Below are 22,938 nucleotides of genomic sequence, written 5' to 3'. Positions count from 1 at the left end.
CCATCAGGTTTACCACAAGGGTAAAAATCCTACCTACGGTGTACAGGGAGGTTTCGGGAGAGGGAGAATGGGGGAAATCAGAAGCTCCACCTTCTTCAAAAACTTCCTGTTATTTGGCAAATTCTTTATTTAGCTTCAGGGCTTGTAGTTAGCCCCCAACCCAGTTTTTTTTTTGTTGCAATCCTATACACACGTGGGAGCAAATCCTATTGAACCCAGTGGGTGATATCCAACTAGGGCATGTGCTGAGGTAGACCCACTGAAATCAACGAGCTGAGGAAACTTGAGTCTATTCTGAGTATGACTAACATCAGTGGAACTGTCAGTGATCTGTAGGACAACGGGATGTTTTCAGAGGGGATGGAGAATGGCCTTTCCCTTCTCCTGCCCTACCCTGTTAAGCCCTTCCAGGCTATAAAGGTAAAGGGACCCCTGACCATTAGGTCCAGTTGTGGCCGACTCTGGGGTTGCGGCGCTCATCTCGCTCTATAGGCCGAGGGAACCGGCGTACAGCTTCCGGGTCATGTGGCCAGCATGACTAAGCCGCTTCTGGCGAACCAGAGCAGTGCACGGAAACGCCGTTTACCTTCCCACCAGAGCGGTACCTACTTATCTACTTGCACTTTGATGTACTTTCGAACTGCTAGGTTGGTAGGAGCAAGGACCGAGCAACGGGAGCTCACCCCGTCGCGGGGATTCAAACTACCAACCTTCTGATCGGCAAGTCCTAGGCTCTGTGGTTTAACCCACAGCGCCACCCGCGTCCCTTCCTTCCAGGCTAGCTGGAGTCTTTTTCAGGAGCACCCCAGTTGCTGTGAGACTCCACACCCCCACACCTGTATCCTCCTAACTCGGAGGTCTGATTTGGTGCTCGTGAAATGGGGAAAGTAGTTCCGGGCAACAAAGGAAAGAAGAGAAGGGAATGGGGAAAACATTTGGGTGAATGTTAAGATATCATCTTGTTTCCCACAAGGACAAGGGAGTCAAAATGAGCAAAAACACTGTTTTTATATTTTTATTTTTATTCTAAAAAAACACTTTGGAGTATATAAAGTATATAAAAATATATCCAGTTTCTGTTTTGATACACAAATTCAAGAGGATAATTACAAAATCTTTGTGGCCATACTGTGAGAGTTCAGATATTATACAGTCCTCCCAGCACCAGCACCAGCACCTGATGCTGATCTGTGCCTTCGAAGGATAGTTCGGACACAAGGAAAATAACAGTAATATTCTAAACAGGGCATGTACAGTCCCCACACCTTTCTCTGCCCCACATGCAAGCCCTATGGCAGTAAACAGCTGGCAGAATAGCCATGCAGTTCTCTTTGAGTTTTTGGGTTACTGCGCTTATTCAAGCCAAAATCGAAAGACAGCCCCGTTTAACATTTCAATTGGTATTTTGTTCGCCTAGTTTTGTAAATCCCCCTTTTCAGTGTTATTTTTCTAGAAAAAGAGGTGCAGGGACTCACTGGGAACACCTCCCTCATTCTCTTATAATGGCAATGGCGCCCACCTGAGAGGTGCCAGGACTGAGCTCCAGCTGGAAAAAAAAAGCCCTGCCCATTTTACAGGAAGGTAAGCAAAGACCACACAGTGCATTGTAGCAGAAATGAGACTCCTTCATTCTGCACACTCTTCCATGTCGTACCCCCTCAACTCCCAAAAGACACCAGTTCCAACTCTGACATTTGGACATACATATTTTTGCAATAATTAGGCACATAGTATAATGGGCAAATATGTCTGGCCAAAAAGCTTGGTAGTTAAAGGAACAGGGCAGGGTCAGAGGGGAAGGAGTTTCATCAGAAGAGTGTGGAGTGGGAGAAGGTTAGCTACCTGGCTAGCAAGCAAGTGCCCACAATAGTCCACACCTCAGTCTACAAACACCTCAAGCCTTAAGCCTGCGCTGCTACTTGCAAACCTGATGTGCCACACCAGAACTCTAGGTGTGCTTTTGGCCAAGTCCCTGATCCGCAGCCTTGTAGAACGCACTTGCCTGGGGGTGAGTACAAATGAAAGAAAGACGCCACAGCACATTTAATGTTAGAAACGACTGCTTCAAAGGGTTGCTGTGGGAACAGCAAGTCTCTTTCGTGGGCCTCCTGCCCCTTCCTCATTTAAAATAGGACGGCTTTTTAAAAAAGGGATCCGGCAAATTCATGGAGGAGAGGGCTATCAAGGGCTATTAGCCGGGATGGCTATGCGCTACCTCCACAGTTGCGAGGTAGAAATGTTTCTGAACACCAGTTGCTGGAAACCAGGGGATGGGAGAGTGTTGTGGTGCTCATGTTCTGCTTCATGTTCTGCTCAATGGTTTCCCGTTGATGCATCTAGTTGGCCACTGTGAGAACAGGATGCTGGACTAGATGGGCCTGATCCAGCACAGTCCTTCTTACGTCCTTCATCACCTTTCCGTGCATTTTGCAAACCTCTCTTCCTCCTACAAGAGCGACTTGGGCCCAACTGGAGCTTTGGAGGCCCCACAGCTGTGTCCACTGGCTTCCCCTGGCGTTTTGCTAGAACCAGGAAGGAATTGGGAGGTGCCAGCCTCCTGGGATAGCATCTCGCTGCCTCAGTTCTCCTGCTGATCACCGCTGCTACGAGCACACAATGTAGGTGGGCAGGAACGGCTGCGGCCCTCCATCACAGAGGTTGGTGTATAAGCTCATCTGGCCAGCATTGGACTCCACCAGGCTATAGTCGGCAGAGATCCCAGAGTCAGACACCATCTGGTAACTGCTCTTGAGCTCCGGCTCGATGTGGCGATGTTGTGGGGAGAGACTCTTTGAGCTGGGGTCAAACACAGTGTACTCGAAGCTAGAAGAGGCCTGGCTGTTGTCTGGTGTCCCTACTCCTGCGTCGAGAGCCGGATCTGTGCCCTCGTTGCTGTTGCTGGCCAGCAAGAGCAGGGAAGCATCCCCTCCTAAGCAGCATGGCACCAAGTCTTCATCCAGTATCAGGTAATCATCTTGGGAGACTTCTGGGTTGCGAGGGAATTCCCCCACGCCACGTGCCTTGGGGGGAAGGAGCGGAGGAACGGGAGGGCCATCCACCTTGCGGACATCGCATTCAGACAGGATTTCCACCAAAAACGGCTGCTCCTCCAGGTAAGGAGAGTTCTGGCTCCACCACAGGTAGGTGCTCTGATGCCCCAGCCATAGCTGCAAAGAAAGGGGGAATATCAGCATCAAGGGGTGGGAGGTGAGGAAGGCCACACCTGGCTCCCTTTAACCCTGTTTTCAGACACTATATATTTCTCTCTTCTTTACACTCCTTTTATTTACCGTATTTTTCGCTCTATAAGACACACTTTTCCCCCTCTTAAAACGTAAGGGGAAATGTGTGTGCGTCTTATGGAGTGAATGCAGGCTGCACACCTATCGCTGAAGCCTGAATAGCAAGAGGGATTGCTGTGCAGTGCTCCCTCTGGCTGCTCTGGCTTCTGGGATTCAGAATATTTTTTTCCTTGTTTTCCTCATCCAAAAACTAGGTACGTCTTAGGGTCTGGTGCGTCTTATAGAGCGAAAAATACGGTACTAATTTCATAAAATTCACCGTATTTTTCGCAATATAAGACGCACCCAGACTATAAGACACAGCTAGTTTTTGGAGGAGGAAAACAAGAAAAAAAATATATTCTGAATCCCAGAAGCCAGAACAGCAAGAGGGATCGCTGCTCAGCGAACCCTCTTGCTGTTCTGGCTTCAGTGAATGCAACACAAAGCCTCTTCAGGGCAGAGGGAAGAACGCTCCCCCTGCCCTGAAGAGGCTTCACGTGGCTATCCCAGAAGCCAGAACAGCAAGAGGGATTGCTGTGCAGCCTGCATTTGCTCCATAAGACGCACACACGTTTCCCCTTACATTTTAGGAGGGGAAAGGTGCGTCTTATAGAGCAAAAAATACGGTATACACAAATCGATTGTAAAAACAACAACTGCAAAACAGTTAGCGAAACATAGGACCCTCAGCACCCCAGGCTTTGCAACAGCATAATACAGGAAGCCGAGGGAGAAGTCGTATGAAGACAAGGAACTACAGCCAATGTAATACCTGGAAGTTCCCCTTGTAAATGGTGAAAAGGTCCTTGAATTCACGCTCTGGGGTGGGGATTGCAGGCCAGATCTTCTTCTTCAAAAATCTGGTGGAAGATAATAGGCGAGAACAGACTTTAATAAGAGTGTGCATAACAATCACAAGTGTTAAAAGTCATTCCCACTCCATCACCACCTTAGTCCAGGGGTAGTCAACCTTTTTACACCTAACACTCACTAATGCATCTTTCTTGATGGTAAAGTTTCTGTACTGCCTACCAGAGCTTGATGGAAGGAGGATTCAGCTTGCGCCGTAGAACCCCCTACCGCCCACCTAGAATCCTGAAACGCCCACTAGTGAGCGGTAGGGACCAGGTTGACAACCCCTGCCTTAGTCAGTGCTTTTTTCTGGGGGTACACAGGGGTACGCATACCCCTAAACATTTTGTGAATCTGAGTTTGGCCTCATTGAGGGGCAGTATTTCAATATGAGTAGGAAAATGAGAGCACCCCTAAACATTTTTTAAAAGAAAAAAAGCACTGACCTTAGTAGTGAAAACTAACTAGGGCAGGGATGGGGCACCTGTAGCCTTCCAGATGTTTCAACTCCCATTAGCCCCAGTTACTTTGGCCAATGGTCAGCGGTGGTGTTGATTGTGGTTCGGCAACACTGAGAGGGCCACAGGTGTCCCACTCCTCAATTTAGGGGATTTCCTGATGGCTCTAACTGCTGCGATTGAAAATGCTCTTACAATCCCTCCAGACCTGATGGCCAAGGTCCAGGTGCTCAAGAAGGCCACCCACCCTTTGGTGGGTGGGAGGGTTGGAAGATAAATGAACTGGGCATTACCTTCGGTTAAACATCAGGGTGAGGAAAGCCAACAGCAGAACGATCAGCGCCAGAACGACAGACAGCGTCAGGATGAGGGGGTCCAGTTCTGCAAGTCAGAAGAACAGGTTAGCCTAGCAAGAGGCACTTCATAAAAACCCTTTGGTTGGTACTCAAGTCTCCTTCAAACAACCTTCTGTTACATAGTCACTGCATGGAGAAAGCACATACTTCTGGCAGTGGAGATGGCAGGATGAACCAGTGATATGCTCTTGCCTGGATTTCAGCTTACTACCTGGTTCTTTTCAGATGTCCTGGTAGATAGTGAATCATGACTGTGAAATACTTCAGAGGACTTACAAGGCCAGAACACCATGCTGAAATCTCCTGAGTAGGCCAACTGTGGTCATTACATCACATCATCTAGTCAATTGAGCACTCTAACATGTGTTCTTCTTGACCACTAAGTCTCCCACCATTCTATGGCCACCCCTCCATTCCTGGCCCAGATAATGAAGACTGGAAAATATTATCTGGAGAGGTAGTGCAGTGAGAATTGTCAAAGCACTACGAGCTACACCTGCCTTCAGCAACCACCTGTGAGCAAGGTAAGCTATTGCTCCAACTGGGAGTTGGAAACGCAGAAACCACAGTAATTGAGGGAGGCTTCTACCCCACCCCCCATAACAATGTGGCAATGGTGTCAAGTTTGTGCTTGGTGATGGCATTTGAAGACAGCAAAGGAGAAGCTGCAGATGTAGCTTGTGGAAGACACTGGGGACTGAAGGTGGAGAAAAATGAGCTCTTTCAACATTAGGTCCCTGTGGTATGGTGGAACCACTCAGCCTGATGTCAGGGTCACTGTAGATGAATAAGCTGGGCCATTGCTGGGTGACAATAGAGTTTGCATGGGCACACCAGCAAACCATGCAGCCCTGACCTCATCACAACCATGTCCTGTCTGTCCAGGTAAGTTGCAGTGGCACCGGTTTGGGGAGGGTGAATCCACCCCCACCATACAGGGTTGCTACTGATTAAACCAAATAACTGAAAAAAGTAAATAGGCTGCTCAAAGAAAATAGAAAAAGGTGAATGGAAGAGGAAGATAGTGGAGAACGTGTGGCCCTCCAGATGTAGGTAGATTCCAGCTTCATCATGCCTGGCCAGCATGGTCAATGGACAGAGATGACCAACTGGAGGGCCAAATATTACCTAGTCCTGGACTAGAAATAGGAGCATTAACAACAATGGAACTTAGTATTGCCAAATTGCTGAAGTTCTACTTTTCCAATAAAATAATACCGGACCATTTAATGAACTAAATCCTGTGGAGCTGTTAACTAATAAAGCCCATTATCTTTTGGACTGTACAATAAACGAACTTGTCAAGAACATAGAAACACAGTAATTATGCATGGTAGATAATTATCATAGAGTTGGAAGGGACCATGAGTGTCATCTAGTCCAACCCCCTGCAATGTAGGACTTTTTTGTCAAAAATAGGGCTTGAAACCAAAAACCCGAGTTTCAGAGTTTTATGCTCTACTGAGCTATCCCAGGTATGTTTAGTAGTTATATTTCTCTCACTGGCAAGTACTAAATTACTAAACCACATACTGCAATATCTGTGGCTGAGCTTATAGTGAAATAGTACTGCACTTTCTGGGTAGTATCTGCTGTTGTATTTATAACTGAATTATTTTTCACTGGAGTATTGTACAAAAGCAGCCATTAGGTAAAACTCTCACAGCTGCTATCCAGCTGAATGTAATAACTGGTGGTGGGTAAATTATAATCCTTGTTTAAGGTGCAATGTTTGATGCACAAAATAAAATGCAATATTGATTGTGAAGCAGAAAGTGAAATATTAGCATCTGGATTAAAGGGCCATACTTTTGGATGTTTTTTGTTGTTAAGCATGAAAAATATTTTTTGAGAATGGGTGATATTAAAAAGATAAAGCATTTTGTATATCAAAAGTGAGAAACAGAGACTCCAAAAAGCAAACAGGAGGAAATGCAGAAATAAATGGCAATAGACTGGAAGAAAAATCTGTTTTGAGGGAAGAATGGGAAATATGAAAGATTGCAAAAATGAGAACAAATAACAGTTGAGAATTGGAATAGGAGGTTAACGGGGTCTATATCCAACTGATATTTGAAGGATAATGTATGGAAAAATATAAACACAATTATTCATGTAAAGAAAGTAAAATCACAGCCTTTATTAATGCTTTTGATGCAGAAAAAGCTTTCGATAACATAACAGTATTTTCTTTTTTAAAACATTAAAAGCTTACTTTAGAGAAAAAATATTTACTTTGATTAACATTATTAATAACAGCCCAACTGCAAGGATAGGGGTTGATGACCAAATATCAAATTCATTCTGAGTATTTTCATTATTTGTTCTCCATTTGAAACCATTTGGAATCCATTTGGAAAACAAAGGAACTGCACACAGAAAAATAGCTGGTATGTAACTGTCTTCACAGCAATGCCTAAACAATAATAGAGATTGTAAATTCTATCTGTAGCTGGAGAAGATTCTTTTTCAATATTGGTCTTCTTGTTTGCCTTAAAATTAACAAGGACAAAACAGAAATAATCAATATATATTTACATATACAAAGTGATGTTTAAAAAAAGAACAAAATTAGATCACCAATGATCTGTGTGATATATGTTTAATATTAAGAAAAAGTGAAAGCATTTCTATGAAGATAATTTTGGGAAGATTATATAAGAAAAGAAGTTCCAAAGCAGAACAATAGAATAGCTTAAACGTATTTATTTGACCACATGGCTAAAAGTATAATCTTGCCCCAATTAAATGTCATTTTTCAGGCTTTGGCAAGATGAGTAAATGAATCTTAATTTAAAATGTGGCAAAGCCTAGCAATTTATATGGAACAGGAAGCAGCCAAGAATTAATTAAATAGGTTGTATTGCTGGACAAGAAAAAAGGGTGGCATATAAGTTATATTTATATTGCCAATGCCTTTAAATGGCTAACAGAATGGATACACAATCTAGAGATGACTGGGGTTAAAACTGAACCATTCTTAAGACAATTTAATCTACAAGTTTTATTAATGAAATATTGGAAACCAGTTTAAACAAGGATAACGTCATAGCAAATTTACTAACAATATGGGATAAATATAAGTACAAGCAGAGTCTAGCAAAATGACAAGCAGCACCAATAGTTTATGATCTTCAATTTAACCCTAACTATGAAATACTGGGACGTGGGTGGCGCTGTGGGTTAAACCACAGAGCCTAGGACTTGCCAATCAGAAGGTCGGCGGTTCGAATCCCCGCAACAGGATGAGCTCCCGTTGCTCTGTCCCAGCTCCTGCCAACCTAGCAGTTCGAAAGCACGCCAAAGTGCAAGTAGATACCGTATTTTTCGCTCTATAACACGCATCTGACCATAACACGCATGTAGTTTTTAGAGGAGGAAAACAAGGAAAAAATATTCTAAACGAAACAGTGGATGTATGATTTTTATGGTTCATGCTGTGGCCACAGACATGTGATCTGACAGTGAGTTTGGGGTAGCCCAATGCAAAAATCCTGAGGATCCATGTGGATCCATGCTTTGTAACGTTTTTGCGCCATTGCGGCCCCATGAAACAGTGGGTGCGTGTGTGTTTTTTGGTGCAGGCTATAGCCATGGAAATGCTATGTGATCTGATGGTGAATTTGGGGTGACCCAGTGCAAAAATCCTGAGGATCCATGTGGATCCATGCTTTGTAACCACGTTTTAAGTGGGGAGGGAAGGAAAAGAACTCAAGGGACAAGGAGCACGCGTGGGGTGTGTGGAGAAGGAGCTTTTCTGCGAGCTGAGGGCGGGGGGGGAAGAGCACTGTTGCTTTAAAGGTATACTTAAGGTATTTGCCCTGTGCCTGGGTTTTTTTTCCATTTAACAGTTTGCAGCCTTTTCCTTCCGCTCCTTGTTTTGAGGCAGAATAGATTTGAGCAAGTGAGGAGGACTTGGATTGCAGGGGATTCGCCATTAGCTGTGTAAAAGCGCTCCTCCTTGCAGCCTGAATGATAAGCAGCCACCAGCAGCAATAGAATGGAGCACAAAAAAGCGGTAGGGGCACTAGGACCCAGACAATGCTCAAATCTATCCTGCCTGAAAATAAGCTGCTCCGTCCCCGCGGATCAGCTGAGACGCGGGGGGGGGGGGGGGATTTGCGAAGTTTCCCCCTCTCCCTCATGCCCTCCCCAGCCTTTTTTTTTACTTCCTGGTTTTCACTGCGCTGGCTCAGAGCTCGAGGTTGGTTTTATTTTGCTGCTGGTTGCTTAAATTTTATCTTTCCTGCCATCCCTCTGCAGCCTCACTGCTCTGTTTAGAGAGCGCACGGACTTTTGCTAGCTCCGTCCCTCCTCCCGTGTAAGCGGCTGCTGCCGGCTTTGCTGCCATGACTCTCCTTCCCTCCCTCCTCCCCGGCTCCAGGTCGCTTTAAAGCAAGCAAAGCGAGAGCCTCGTAGAGTGTGTAAGCGGCTCCCGCTTTGCTTGACTGATGGCAGCCATGGCTCCGATCCGTGCATTCGCTCCATAACACGCACAGGCATTTTCCCTTACTTTCTAGGAGCAAAAAAGTGCGTGTTTTGGAGCGAAAATTACGGTAAATAGGTACCACTCCAGCGGGAAGGTAAACGGCGTTTCCATGCGCTGCTCTGGTTGGCCAGAAGCGGCTTAATCATGCTGGCCACATGACCCGGAAGCTGTACACCGGCTCCCTTGGCCAATAAAGCGAGATGAGCAAGGCTCTCATAAGCAGGGTGGAAGTGAGACTGGAGGGGCACTCTTGATAAGGTTGCCATGTGTCTTCTTTTTCCAGGACACGTCCTCTTTTTCAGGGGTAAAATTTCTGTCCAGGTGGATTTTTTATATTTGCCAAAATGTTTCTGGCTATCCTTTCTGGATGAGACATAGACATAACCAGTGGTTGAAGACTTGCTTTCCTCTTCTCTTCTCCTGCCCCCCTCAGCGATATATCACAGCTTCTATAGCAGGCATCCCCAACCTGCGGCCCTCCAGATGTTTTGGCCTACAACTCCCATGATCCCTAGCGAACAGGACCAGTGGTCAGGGATGGTGGGAATTGTAGTCCAAAACATCTGGAGGGCCAAAGGTTGGAGATGCCTGTTCTGCAGCCTACATATAGTAAGGGTATTTAAAATAAGTCGTCATAGCATCCTCTTTTTTGCACTTCAAAATACGGCAACCCTATGTCTGTTTCATTTTTCACAATTTTAACTGTTATAACATAAATTTCAAGGAGAGGTTTAGACCAGTTTCTGATCTAAATTTCTCCCTGGTTCGGGGCTGTATTAGGGAACCAAAATGGCTTTGGATACTTCAGATCCTGGTTCTCCCCCAACAATACTCCCACAAGCTTAACAAGCTGGGTTTTTTTGTCCCCACTGATATCCAAGTTTTGTTAATGGTTGGGCCAGGGCAATCAGATATCTCCTCAAAGAAAAAGAATTGCAGGCTGCCATTGTCTTCTAAAAACACAGGGGAAATAGGGACTTTCTTCCATCTACAGTGGATCTATCTAACACACACACACACACACACACACATGCAACAGCAATCGCCTGTCTTCCATCAGTACCACCGCTTTATGCACCATCTGGGCAGAAAATAGCTCTCTGGAAGAAGCCAAGGTTGGGAATTGAAAAGTGGTGGGAGAATTCTCCTATCTTTTTGCAGAGGTCCTATTCTCTTCAAACGGACGTGCTGGACAGATGTAAAGTGAACTGTGTTCTGTTTTGGATTCCTTAGGCTTGGGATTTTGGTTCCAGTGTTATTGAGGCTTTTGTTCTTATTGATTTTGGGGTGGGGTTCTCAGAAGGTGCCCTATTTTATTTTAATGCTGCTTTGGTTTTTGTTTCATTTTTCCTTAAAAGCAGCTTCTCAGCTTCTTGTGGTTTTATGAGCATCGCTCCATGCTAATTAAGTGACTATTTTCAACCGGCCCTGCACCATGGCTGCGGCCAAAATTGCCTGAAGACCACTTACCGCTGGGTATCATCGCCGACGCCGTCTGCGACCATCCACTCCAGAAGCCATCAAAGCTGACTCCGTTTGGCTTGGCCCGCACAGCCAACGTGTAGCGGGTTCCTCCTTTGAGATTCCGGAGGTAATATGTCTGCCCATTGGAAATCTCCACCTGGAGGCAGAAGGGGGGAAAGCAGAGGTCAGAGGGAGGGAAGGAGGGAGTTTCGAAAGCCAGGTAACTGTGATAGGAATTTTGAGGTCTTAGATATACCTTTCCGCTGCTCCCTGACCTGGTTTTGAGACTGGCAGTGGGGGAAAGCAGTGCTTCCCCCCACTGCCAGCCCCACAAGCTTGGGGGGCAGCGGGAAGGCGGCGCCACCTCTGCGCTGCTCCTCGACCTGGTCTTTGGGGCTGGTGGTGGGGGAAAGCAGCGCTTCCCCCCACCAGTCCCAAAGAGCAGGTCAAAAGGAACCCAAAGCCTCCAGAGCCCAGCAGGAACTCCCGCTGGGCTCCGGAGGCTTCGGGTGAACGCACCTTGAACGCACAGAACGCACCTTGTTTTAGAGGGGGAGAACAAGAAAAAAAATTTTCCCCCCTGTTCTCCCCCTCCTATGGTCCGGTGCGTCCTATAGAGCGAAAAATATGGTATGTTAGATGTTCATAAGTGTACCAACCAAGCACGTACATAGATCAGCACAGGAAGACCGACCTCAAGCAGTTTTTGATTCCCAAACTGACCAAATGTTTTCTCTGCAAGGTCAAAGGAAAATGGAAAAGCCTCCCCATTGTCTTTTCCTTCACAAATCCTGTCTTAAGGGCACATTTAAGATATGAATAGGGTGTGAGCCTGTGACCTGGCTCAGGAACTAAGTATTTATCATTACAAAAGACTGGCCAGGTTCCTCAGGGTATCCAATCAAGTAAGCATTAACAGATAACCTGGCAGACAGGAGGTAAACAACGCAATCAAGATTTCTGCTGTAGACCGCCCTTTCTGTGATGTAGGTAGGACATATCTGGGGGGGTGGTCTTGAGCTACACCCCTTTTGCGATGTATGTATGATGTTTCTGGGGGAGGTCTTGGACTCCAGGGAGAGAATTTAAAATGTCTATATAAGGGCAGGCACACTTTTGTTCTGGGTTCCTCCTCCTCTGCAACAGATCAATAAAGATCAGGCTTACTAGCTGCTTTGCTTCTCAATATTCTCTAGTTGGCCTCTGTTATTTTCTCCTACCAATAGGGAACGTATGTAAGGACTCTATATGGGCTCTTGGATACCCCATAAGGGGGGAAAAGGCAGATTATTGTTTACAACATAACAAAGGACAAAAGCGACTTACCCGCTGGACTATGCTACCCTTATGGAAGATGGCCATCTCATAGCGGATGCTATTGTCCATGTATTGAATGGGGGGCTGCCAGCTCACATTCAGCTGTCCCGGAGGCCCCAACAGCTGCACTGCCAGGTTAGAGGGGGGGTCCAGGAAAACTGGAAGAGGAAAGGAGCAGGATGTGAGAGCAGCCCAGTGGCGACAGAACAGAGGTCTTTCTTTCTTTCTTTTTACACTGTTGCAGGAATTTATGTATAGGTTGGGAGCGGTTGCCCCTCCAGCAGATATCATGCACATGCAGCCCACTACCAAAATCAGCACAATCACTTTTGTGACTTTTGTGATTTGTCCCCACAAAACAGTTCATCACAGTTTCTTCCTATCTACTCAAAGGGCCTCTGCTGCACAATACCAAATGTAACAATCCACTGATAAATGTACCTATGTACTGCCTCACTGGGAAAACTTCAGAAATTCATATAGATGTGTGAGCTCAGCTACTCAGCAGCCCCTCTGCCTGAGTGATAATTCCTGGCATCCTGATACCTGAGTGCCAAGCAGGTAGCCATTCCAGAAATACCAAACCCAGATGAAGACAAAAGGGTGTGATTAACTTGGCTGGGAAACAGGGAAATGTAAATATCTCTTTTGTTACACTTGATGGGTGTTTGGTGGAGGGCAAGGGGAACCATAGGGCAGGGTCCAGGATGCTCAGATTACTGCCACCAGACCTCCCCTTTCATGATGTAACCATGATGTATTAGTGATGTAGTTTGGGGGGTGTAACATGGGGATTAGCAGCTAATAAAAGTTTGGGTTCTCTTTTGTTTGGGGCTTCCATCTTGTTTCACCTGGTGGCAGGTGGGAGTCCTGTCGTGACAATCTTCAATAAAGACCAAGCCTACTGGCTTGGCCAAGCCTACATCAACTGCTCCCTCTTTCCTATCTAGTGCAAACTCACATTATCTTGCCTCCTCCAGTTGACTGCACTGCTAGCCTCTGTTCCTCCCCCCCCCCAAAAAAAACCCCAAGTAGTTTATAGTCACAAAGAGAGCAGCTGATCTACTGGCTGGGCACTACAGGCTAGGTTTATTTGGGAGTAAGCTTAGGGTTGCTATTTTTGAACAGCAAAAAAGAGCACACTGTGACGACTCTCATTTTAAATACCCCTACTGTATGTAGGCTGTAGAAGCTGTGATCTATCGCTATGGGGGGGGGGGCAGGCAGGAGAAGAGAAGCAAGTCTTCAACCACCAGTTATGTCTATGTCTCATCCAGAAAGTATAGCCAGAGACATTTTGGCCAATTTTTTAAAAATCCACCTGGGCAGAAATTTTACCCCTGAGAAAGAGGACGTGTCCTGGAAAAAGAGGACACATGGCAACCCTAAGTAAGCTCCATTGAACTCAGTGTGATCTTGTGAGCAAATGTGCACAAGTACATTTAAAAGAAAAACACTCTAAGTGCCCTTAAGCCCCAGGAAAAAGCACTGACCGCTACTACTCACTCTAAGCAATGTTTCTGTGACTTTAACAGTTGTAAAACATATAGGAATTGAACAGGTTTTAAAATGGAGATCAGAAAGCTTCACCTTTCCAGTTTCTGCCTCTATTGTAGCACAGTGGTACCTCGGGTTAAGAACTTAATTCGTTCTGGAGGTCCATTCTTAACCTGAAACTGTTCTTAACCTGAGGTGCCACTTTAGCTAATGGGGCCTCCTGCTGCTGGCTGCACGATTTCTTTTCTCATCCTGAAGCAAAGTTCTTAACCTGAGGTACTATTTCTGGGTTAGCAGAGTCTGTAACCTGAAGCGTCTATAACCTGAGGTACCACTGTAAACGTATAGATAAGGTAAAGGACCCCTGACCATTAGGTCCAGTCGTGACCGTCTCTGGGGTTGCATCGCTCATCTCGCTTTATTGGCCGAGGGAGCCGGCATACAGCTCATGTGGCCAGCATGACTAAGCCGCTTCTGGCTAACCAGAGCAGCGCACAGAAACCCCCTTTACCTGCCCGCCGGAGTGGTACCTATTTATCTACTTGCACTTTGACGTGCTTTCAAACTGCTAGGTTGGCAGGAGCTGGGACCGAGCAACAGGAACTCAGCCTGTCGCAGGGATTCGAACTGCCAACCTTCTGATCGGCAAGTCCTAGGCTCTGTGGTTTAACCCACAGCAGGTAGCCTTCACCAACTTGGTACCCAGCAGACATTGTTATAATACAACTCTCATCACCCTTGACCTTTGGCCAAGCAGGCTGGGGCTGATGGGGCTTGTAGTCCAAAACATTACTAGTCCTCTCCACACAAACACAAGTCTGCCTTAGACTCAGGTAGTCTGGAACCTGGATTATACTAGTGGGGAGGAAGTGCTGCGGTTTGTTGAGCATTTTGAGAAATGAAGCTCTGTGGGACGTCTCTAAGCACCCTTAGCATTCTATAGTTCCCAGGATTCTTTGAGGGAAGTCACAGCTGTTAAATTGGTTTAAATGTGTGGTGTGGGTTAGGGTGCCTCTGAGCACATTCTGAACTTGTTTTCTTTTCCTTACAGAACTGAGCTCACCGTTCTGTTGCACAAAAGTCTATTCCTCTTGCGCTTTCTTCGTTTTGATAGCCTAATTCAGGTGGAAAGGGGTCATTTTGCTACTGCGATCGTTAATCCACTGGGAGTCAGAAACCTTTGCTGACCTATAGCAAATAACCCAGAGTTCTACCGCCACGGTTGCAGGTTTGATCCCCGTAAGGGACCACTACATATTTCTGCATTGCAGGGGGTTTAACTACTAGACAATCCTCAGGATCTATGATTCTATGATCCTGATCTACATTCTTCTTGCTTCCAGGTTCCCACCTACCCACCCACTCTAGGAAGACTTGAAGGTCAGTTCTTGCAAGGCCCATCCCCCCCCCGCATTGGGAACTTACGTAGTTTTTCCACAAAGATCGTTCTGTTGTACAGAGTGCTCTTGGGGGAGCGCCCATCAAAGACCTTGATCTCAAGAGGGGAAAAGGCTGAAACATCTTGCCTCGGAAAGAAGCAAGTGTATCGCGTTGTATTCCGGGGTGTGTACTCCACAGTCAAGTTACACAATTTCAAAGAGTCGTCATCCCTGAATGAAAGCAGGCGGGAAATACTGTATTATTATTTAAAGTTTGGGAAGCAGCTACTGTTGCAAGCATTGTGCCCAGTAGGGTTGAAGGAAGAAGATGGGAATTTGGGGGGGGCGGGGGCTCTTGAGGTCAAGGCCAGTTTTGACCTGTAAAGCTCATTGTCAACGCTAGTCAGCATAAGACTAAATTTTACATACTGATCTGTAGTGTATTGGCTCTCCTGGACTGCCATACAAGTCAGCTCTCAGGCACATGAGTTCCTGTTCTACATTTGAAGAAGAAGCCTGCTGTGGAACTGGCTTTCTTCTCCATAAAGCACTTGCGTTAAAGTTGTTTTGGTTCATCCATCCTTTGAATGGCCTCCTCGTCACGTTACCTTTGAGGCATCCAATTTCTTTGTGAAGTAGAGAGATGATGTGTCTCTCACAAATCAATATGTGAACGTCAACCTTCCTCGTTTCAGCAGCTCCTATTTCTGTGTCTTCTCTGCCCATTCTCTCTCCTCCTCCACCTCAGCCTCCTCTTCCCATGTTTCCAAAGGAGCCCACTCAAGATAATTTCAGGCAGGATAGCTACACTCACAGAGCAATCTTAGGCATGTTTATCATAGAATCGTAGAACTGAAAGGCTGGAAGGGACCCCAAGGGTTTTCTAGTCAAACCCCTGAAATGCAGGAATCTCAACTGAACCATCCGTAACAGGTGGTCCTCCACCCTGTGCTTAAAAACCTCCAAGGAACGAGAGTCCACCAGCTTCCAAGAGAGTCCATTCCACTGTCAAACAGCACTTACTGTCAGAATCCTTTAGTACATTTCAAGATCTATTGTTTTATGCAACATAAAAATCAGTTTTCTAACATCTGGGGAATGTGAGGGTAAAATACAAGCTCCTGGGACTTTTGGGACACAGAAACCTATTTGACTAATACTACAGGTACGACCCTCATTCTGACCCGACTCTTTCCTATTTTGGCACTTCTGTATATATTTTACACAGGCACAATCCGCTAACACCACTTTGATGCATCTCCCAGGAGTCCTTCAAAACAGAAGAGAGATGCGGGAGGAAAAAATTTGGGAGTAACGCATCCTAGATTTAGGAAAGGTCAGCGATATTGCTAAAAGGAAACCTGTATTATGTACAGATGCATCAAAATACAAAAAGAAAACCTGTATTATGTACAGATGCATCAAAATACAAAAAGAAAACCTGTATTATGTACAGATGCATCAAAATACAAAGAAGCCTTCGAAAATAAACGGAAGCTATGTATTAGGTTTTGCAATAGTACAGTAACAATAATGAAAAACCAGACCAGGTTTTCAGATTGTCGATATAAGTATAGCTTCCCTTGGCATCTTGTTAGCACCGAAACTGTAATACTAGCTTCTCCTTTTTTATATATTTATCATAATAATTAATAAGGATAAATTTTAATAAGATAAAATATGTTAAGCCTGAATGTCCCTGAAATATATTGTGTAGTTAATTCTGCATACTCTCATATGTTGGAACTATTTGTTACTAATGATTATGTCGGACTGGAATGGTAGCCCTCATGGAGGGAATATAATGGAAGGTGGTCAACTCTCCTTCCTTGGAGGTTTTTAAGCAGAGGTTGGTTGGACGGCTGTCTGTCATGGATGCTTTAGCTGAGATCCCTGCATTGCAGGGGGTTGGACTAGATGACCCCGGGGTCCCTTCCAACTCTCTATGATTCTATATACGCTGCTGCTTTGAGTGCCTAAGAGGTAAGGCACTATATATATATATAACATAAAATGAAAACAATGCAGAAAGGTGAAACCCCCATAACATCCTCAGGCTCTTAGAGGATCTGTAGACTAGATCAGGCTGAGCCTCTGAGACTGGCTGGCTCTGGTGCGGCTTATACACACACTTACTCATATTTGTATCCAAAGCTGTACACGCTCTGGTTGTTTTGCTCCTTCGGGGGTACAAATGTCTCCCAGAAGCAGGCCAGGTCTTCCAGCTGCTGGGTGAAACACTTGAGGTCCGAACGGTCCTCCGTCAACAGATACGCAGCTAGGTGCAAAGCAGACAGACAGGCATAACGTTACCAAATACCCTCCAACATTTCTCCAAAGAAAATAGGGACGTCCTATTCAACAACAACAACAACAACGTCCCATCCATCTGACTGGGTTGCCCCAGCTACTCTGGGCGTCTTCCAACATATATAAAAACATACCATATTTTTCGCTCTATAGGACGCACTTTTTCCCCTCCAAAAATTAAGGGGAAACGTGTGTGCGTCCTATGGAGCGAATGCAGGCTCCTTGGCTTCAGCGATAGCAACGCAAAGCCTCTGAAGTGCAGAGGGAGCGCCCATCCCTGACCTAAAGGACTAGAACCTTGTTTGCTTTTAAAATTGAAATTCTGTAGGATCCCTTGTGACCATTGATTTTGTTTTGTTTGTTTCTTCCATTTTGTGGGTCACCTCCCCATAAAGCTTCTTAAAACAGCTTTAAAATGTAAAAGCAACTTAATACATTTTGTGAGAGTGGAATTTAATCCATATCTGATGTCTAACTACTTGGGGGTGGGGAGTTTTCTAAGCAATATTCCTGGGTATTATTCCAAACAACGAAATTATTCCAACAAAACAACAAATTAGTGTACAGTTCCTTTATCAGTGTGGAGTTTTGTGGGGTTTTTTTACTACGGATTGTCATACTGTTTTTAAATTTCATATATGAAACATAAAAGGTAAAGGTAAAGGCCCCCCTGACCATTAAGTCCAGTCGTGACCGACTCTGGGGTTGCGGCACTCATCTCGCTTTACTGGCCGAGGGAGCCGGCGTACAGCTTCCGGGTCATGTGGCCAGCATGACTAAGCCGTTTCTGGCGAACCAGAGCAGCACACGGAAACGCCGTTTACCTTCCCGCTGGAGCGGTACCTATTTATCTACTTGCACTTTGACGTGCTTTTGAACTGCTAGGTTGGCAGGAGCAGGGACCGAGCAACGGTAGCTCACCCCGTTGCGGGGATTTGAACCTCCGACCTTCTGATCAGCAAGTCCTGGGCTCTGTGGTTTAGCCCACAGCGCCACCCGCGTCCCATATATGAAACATAGATGTAGGCTATTAAAAAGAATATTAATGAAAAAATTGAAATCTGAGGAGGTTCTCAGACCCAAATGAGGGATGAAGAACAAGTTGGCCTGCCACCCTCCTCTGTCTCCTTCCTGTGATTCTACAAAATTTTTGTTCAAGGAGATGAATGACGAGTTGCTGTTCTGCTCCAAGTTCTTCCGCCCCTCAAAAGTTGCAGCCAAGAAAGGGTAGGAGGGGCAGGGGAACTTTCTCGTACAATATTATCCTACCATCTTTAGCTAAGCATCACCTGGGGCTCACAGAAATGAGGTTCCGTTTAGCGATAGCCACATGCTGCTCATAATGGGGCATTTGATCTTTAGGAAGCTGAATTCTGGTCCCAGCAACCTTCTGCATTTTCTGCACAGAAATCCCGTTTTTAATTCCTTTCATGCTGTTTTATGCTGTCTTTATTGCGTGCCACATTCCCTGCCCTTTTTGCAGAGAAAGGGGCTTACAAATGCATGAAATACAGTAATAAATGAATAAATTAGCAGCAGCAGCAAAGGAACAGCACTCTGTGCACGCTCAAAGATATTATTGTCTTTATTCTTCTTACTTCCTTCGGATAGGGTTCTTGTAATGAAAGCAACTTCATTACCGCCATAGAATCCAGATTTTGTTGGATTATTGTTGTTGTTGTTTTAAGGGAAACAGTACTAACTGTCATATGCAAAGTCACATGATCGGCAGCTATGTATTTTATGACCCAGCTCTCTTCCTTACGTTACACACACAAACACAGAAGTCTTACAGCCACCTCCTTCTGGCATCTGTTTCCCTGAGATAAGAGCTGGCTGCACACCCTCAGTCCCAGTAGAGTCTAGGCCGCGGGAGAAAGTACAGGAAAGAGGAGGGGGCAGCCATTTGTTTCTCCCACCCACCCACTTTTTATGTGGGTCTGCCAGGAATCCTTAGCCTCACTCACTGGGGTCAGACCAATGGTTTTTAGTTAGCCACGTGGAGACAAGGGCTGGGCTGGTCAAAATGGGGGGGGGTGATTCAAGATGAGCAACAGAAGCAGAGTTAATATAATTCCTTATTTCTCCTATTCCTCCATCCCCAGTTTTCCGCACTACAGAAACAGCATCCCTTGGGAAACTGTCAACAACAGAGAACAGCAGTTGTTAAGTTGTTGGCTAGGTTTGCACTTCTTTTGTTATCAAAATGGAGACTGCAGGAATAGGAGGACAAAAGCAAATGAAATCTGCCTCTGCTGAAACTACAAGATGTGGGATGGCTGCTTGCTTATCCCAAGCATGTAGAGATTGGTGTGTCCCTGAATGTGGAAAATGCACAAAGCTGCAAAAACAGAATAGGTTTAGCCCAGATCAAAAAAACCATATTACCTGAAGAGATGGTGTAGCTGCAGCTGGCTGGGAGGTTTTAGATTTTAGACATCGGGAAGAACTTCCAAAACCAGTAGAGTCTAGAACCCTTGGGGTTCTAGAATCTGCCTCTGGACCTTGTGGGGAGGGGTGTTGTTGTTTTGCCTACAGCAATACAGCTTATAGATTCATAGGAGAGACCACAAGGGTCATCTAGTCCAACTCGCTGCAATGCAGGAATCTTTTGCCCAGTGTGGAGCTTGAGCCCGCAGCCCTGAGATTAAGAGTCTCACGCTCTACGGACTGAGCTATCTGGGTAGGGCGTTGATGTAAAAGCCCAGGCAAGCAAATGCCCTTTGCACTCACACACTTCCCTTGTTGAAAAGTTCCATTCAGAAACGGAGGCAACAGGTAAATTTCCTCTTGTTGGATTTAGGCATAGGATTGGAAACTGTCTTAAGCGGAACGACTGGCCCCCGACCCCCGGTTCATGACTTGATTCTTCTGCACTTGAAAATTTGCAGCTCAAAACTGAACAGGGGTCTAGGGTAGAATCAAAGCTTCCTTAATTTGACACAAGTCAAATAGGAACCATACAAAAAAACTCATTTTTATATGGCGAGTTCTCACTAGATGCTGCAGTCATAAAATAATGAGCAAGCATTGAATTGACCTTAAGTAAACTGAACGAACTATATTGGACTCCCCTAGGCAAACAAGCCAAGCACAGGCAGACTTGTTAAATCACATGTGTTTTATAGTCTACAGAGCAGCCATTCATTACCAAGTATCTTAATATTTAGGCAAGTAATGTTTAAACAAAGTAGGAACACACACGTTATGGATGTGGAATCCCACCAGAAAATAACAACAACAACAGGGTCAAAGTAGTTTCTTGCTCACATATTTCAATCTTCCCAATGGAAGCAAATCTGCATTTCACATTTTATTTTTCTACTTTTCCCACTTGGGTAGATGGGTCTGCAACTTTCCAAGAGAGCATCTGCTGGCATCGTAAATCCCACATATCTAACTACTGGGCTTACAAATCTAATGACTACATGGGTGAAGTCAGGAAACAACAATGTATTTCCTCACCCTGTAAGCTTTAACTACTGAACTTCAGCTGTCTGAGGGGAACAGGGATGTCAATATTGCCACACTGGAAATTGTGCATTCTGAAATTTTGCATCTGCTTTGTTAATACACCCTCAGGTCTACTTGCGAGGGATGTGTGGCCAGGACTGCACAAAGGGTTGTCCACAGACATATTCTTTCCCACAGGAAAACAAACATACTGCACAGTATATAAAGATCTGAAAGCCTGCAGCTTTAGAACCTCAAACTTTGGGGATGTCTTATTGGTAACTTATTTCATTGACCCCTGAATCGGCCACCTCCTACCTTCAACAGAAATAGACCCAATAATTCTCACCCCCCGCTTTGCCTCAACCTGTTCCCCTTCCGGGTTACCCCAACGCTGGTGTCCACAGTTAAAGGATGGATCTTTTTTCTTTCTTTCTTTTTAAGCTGAGAGACTTCAAATTTACAAGAAGAATCCACCCAGCCTTACAAGAACCTGCTCCACGAGTTAAACCCCTCAGATCTCCTTTTTTCTTTAAAGGAGCAATGTCTGCCAAGCTGCAAAATTTCTGCTTTCAACGCGGCTGAGAACAGTGTTTCATCGTACTTAAAGCTCAGGGAGAGAGAGCGAAAATTTACACGAGAACCGCGAGGAGCAGATGAAGTACACAAACTAGGCAAGATCAGATCAGATCAATCTTGCGGAGGTTGCTTCATATTTTATTATTATCGCGCCACCGCCATATGGTGCAATCCAGAGTACAGTGGTACCTCAGGTTAAGTACTTAATTCGTTCCGGAGGTCCGTTCTTAACCTGAAACTGTTCTTAACCTGAAGCACCACTTTAGCTAATGGGGCCTCCTGCTGCTGCTGCACCGCCGGAGCCCGATTTCTGTACTTATCCTGAAGCAAAGTTCTTAACCTGAAGCACTATTTCTGGGTTAGCAGAGTGTGTAAGCTGAAGCAGATGTAACCTGAAGCGTATGTACCACTGTACTGGAAAGAGACTCTGTCTGACCAGTTGCATGTTGGGCACACACAGTGCATTCACAGGCAGTTTCTTAGCTTCTCTTTGAGTTCTCTTCACTCCTTGTTCCCCAGCTCCCCACCTTGGCAATTGCTCTCTTATCCCCTTTGACCCCCCCACCCCCACTTTGACAGGGCCCAGTTGGCCAGCCCTATCTTCAAGCATGGTACCTTTGCTGTCGAAGCTGGCGCCCAGGTTTCCAAGCCCCTTGTGAGACGAGCCGGAGGCCCAGAGAACCAGGACCCAGAGGGCAGCGGCGTGTCTCCAGCCTCTCTCCATGCTTGCACGGCTGAAGGAGAGTCTCCCCGCCAAAAGTGTCCTTCCACCTGCTCTGCGAATCTGCATCTGGTTGTCAGAGCTGCTTACCCCTTGCCTTGCTCCCGGCTGGAGGCTGCAGATAAAGGGTGGGCTCTACTGTGTGGCGGCGGCAGTAGCAGCAGCAGCAGCAGCAGCAAAAGCAGCAACTCTGAGCAGAGGCTGGGAAGTCAGGGATCAGCCTCCCTGGATGTTTCTCCTGAAATCCTCCTTCTCTGAGGATAGACTGCCAGAATAAGGGTGTATTTCTACCGCCATTACACAGAGGGGAACTGAAATTCTTTTTACATATATAATTTTTATTAATTTCAACATACCAATTATTATACATTCCACAGAACTTCACATCTTATACAATCTTTTTGGACTTCCATCAGCACCTCTGATGATCCACCATTTTTATCATTTCTTCTGCATTTCTTAAATTCCTTTTGCCTTTAATTATCTTAACTCACAATCCACCTCTTTAACCATTTTTGCAATGATTCAAATAATTTACCTCACAAAACTTCTTGCAAACCTACAAACGTAAGCTGGTCATCACAATTACTTTTCAAATAGTCCGTAAACTTACACCAGTCTTCTGTGAATCTCTGGTCCCACAGGTTTCGAATTCTTCCAGTTAGTTTATCCAATTCTGCATAGTCCATCAATTTCATCCTCCATTCTTCTTTTGTCGGTAATTCTTCTTGCTTCCATTTTTGTGCCAATAATATTCTTGCTGCCGTCATTGCATATAA

The 22,938-nt window shown here is 45.4% G+C and overlaps 1 protein-coding gene across 1 annotated transcript; it reads right to left on the bottom strand.

Moving 5' to 3' along the window:
* Window positions 1-1,004: 1,004 nt before the first annotated feature.
* EPOR (erythropoietin receptor) lies at window positions 1,005-22,429 on the bottom strand. Its single transcript, XM_083593605.1, has 8 exons — window positions 22,054-22,429; window positions 17,233-17,374; window positions 15,143-15,327; window positions 12,230-12,378; window positions 10,910-11,060; window positions 4,888-4,975; window positions 4,057-4,144; window positions 1,005-3,167 (listed from the first exon to the last, which is right to left on the bottom strand). Exons 1-8 carry the CDS (start codon window positions 22,226-22,228, stop codon window positions 2,604-2,606), a joined length of 1,542 nt encoding a protein of 513 aa, XP_083449731.1. The 5' UTR covers window positions 22,229-22,429; the 3' UTR covers window positions 1,005-2,603.
* Window positions 22,430-22,938: the final 509 nt, after the last annotated feature.

This window comes from Podarcis filfolensis, assembly GCF_964270895.1.
Source record: "Podarcis filfolensis genome assembly, chromosome: 17".
In the NCBI taxonomy this organism is placed as follows: Eukaryota; Metazoa; Chordata; class Lepidosauria; order Squamata; family Lacertidae; genus Podarcis; species Podarcis filfolensis.
The sequence above is the reverse complement of the archived record's forward strand: the minus strand, read 5'-3'. Positions and strand labels throughout refer to the sequence as shown.

Bases quoted from the DNA above. Each gene is read 5' to 3' on its own strand.
- EPOR (XM_083593605.1), bottom strand. From the start codon at position 22,228: ATGCAGATTCGCAGAGCAGGTGGAAGGACACTTTTGGCGGGGAGACTC. The intron at 15,328-17,232 runs GTAAGTGTGTGT...GCTTTCATTCAG, and splicing joins AGCTTTGGATACAAATATGA to GGATGACGACTCTTTGAAAT. The intron at 4,976-10,909 runs GTAAGTGGTCTT...TCTGACTTGCAG, and splicing joins GTCGGCGATGATACCCAGCG to AACTGGACCCCCTCATCCTG.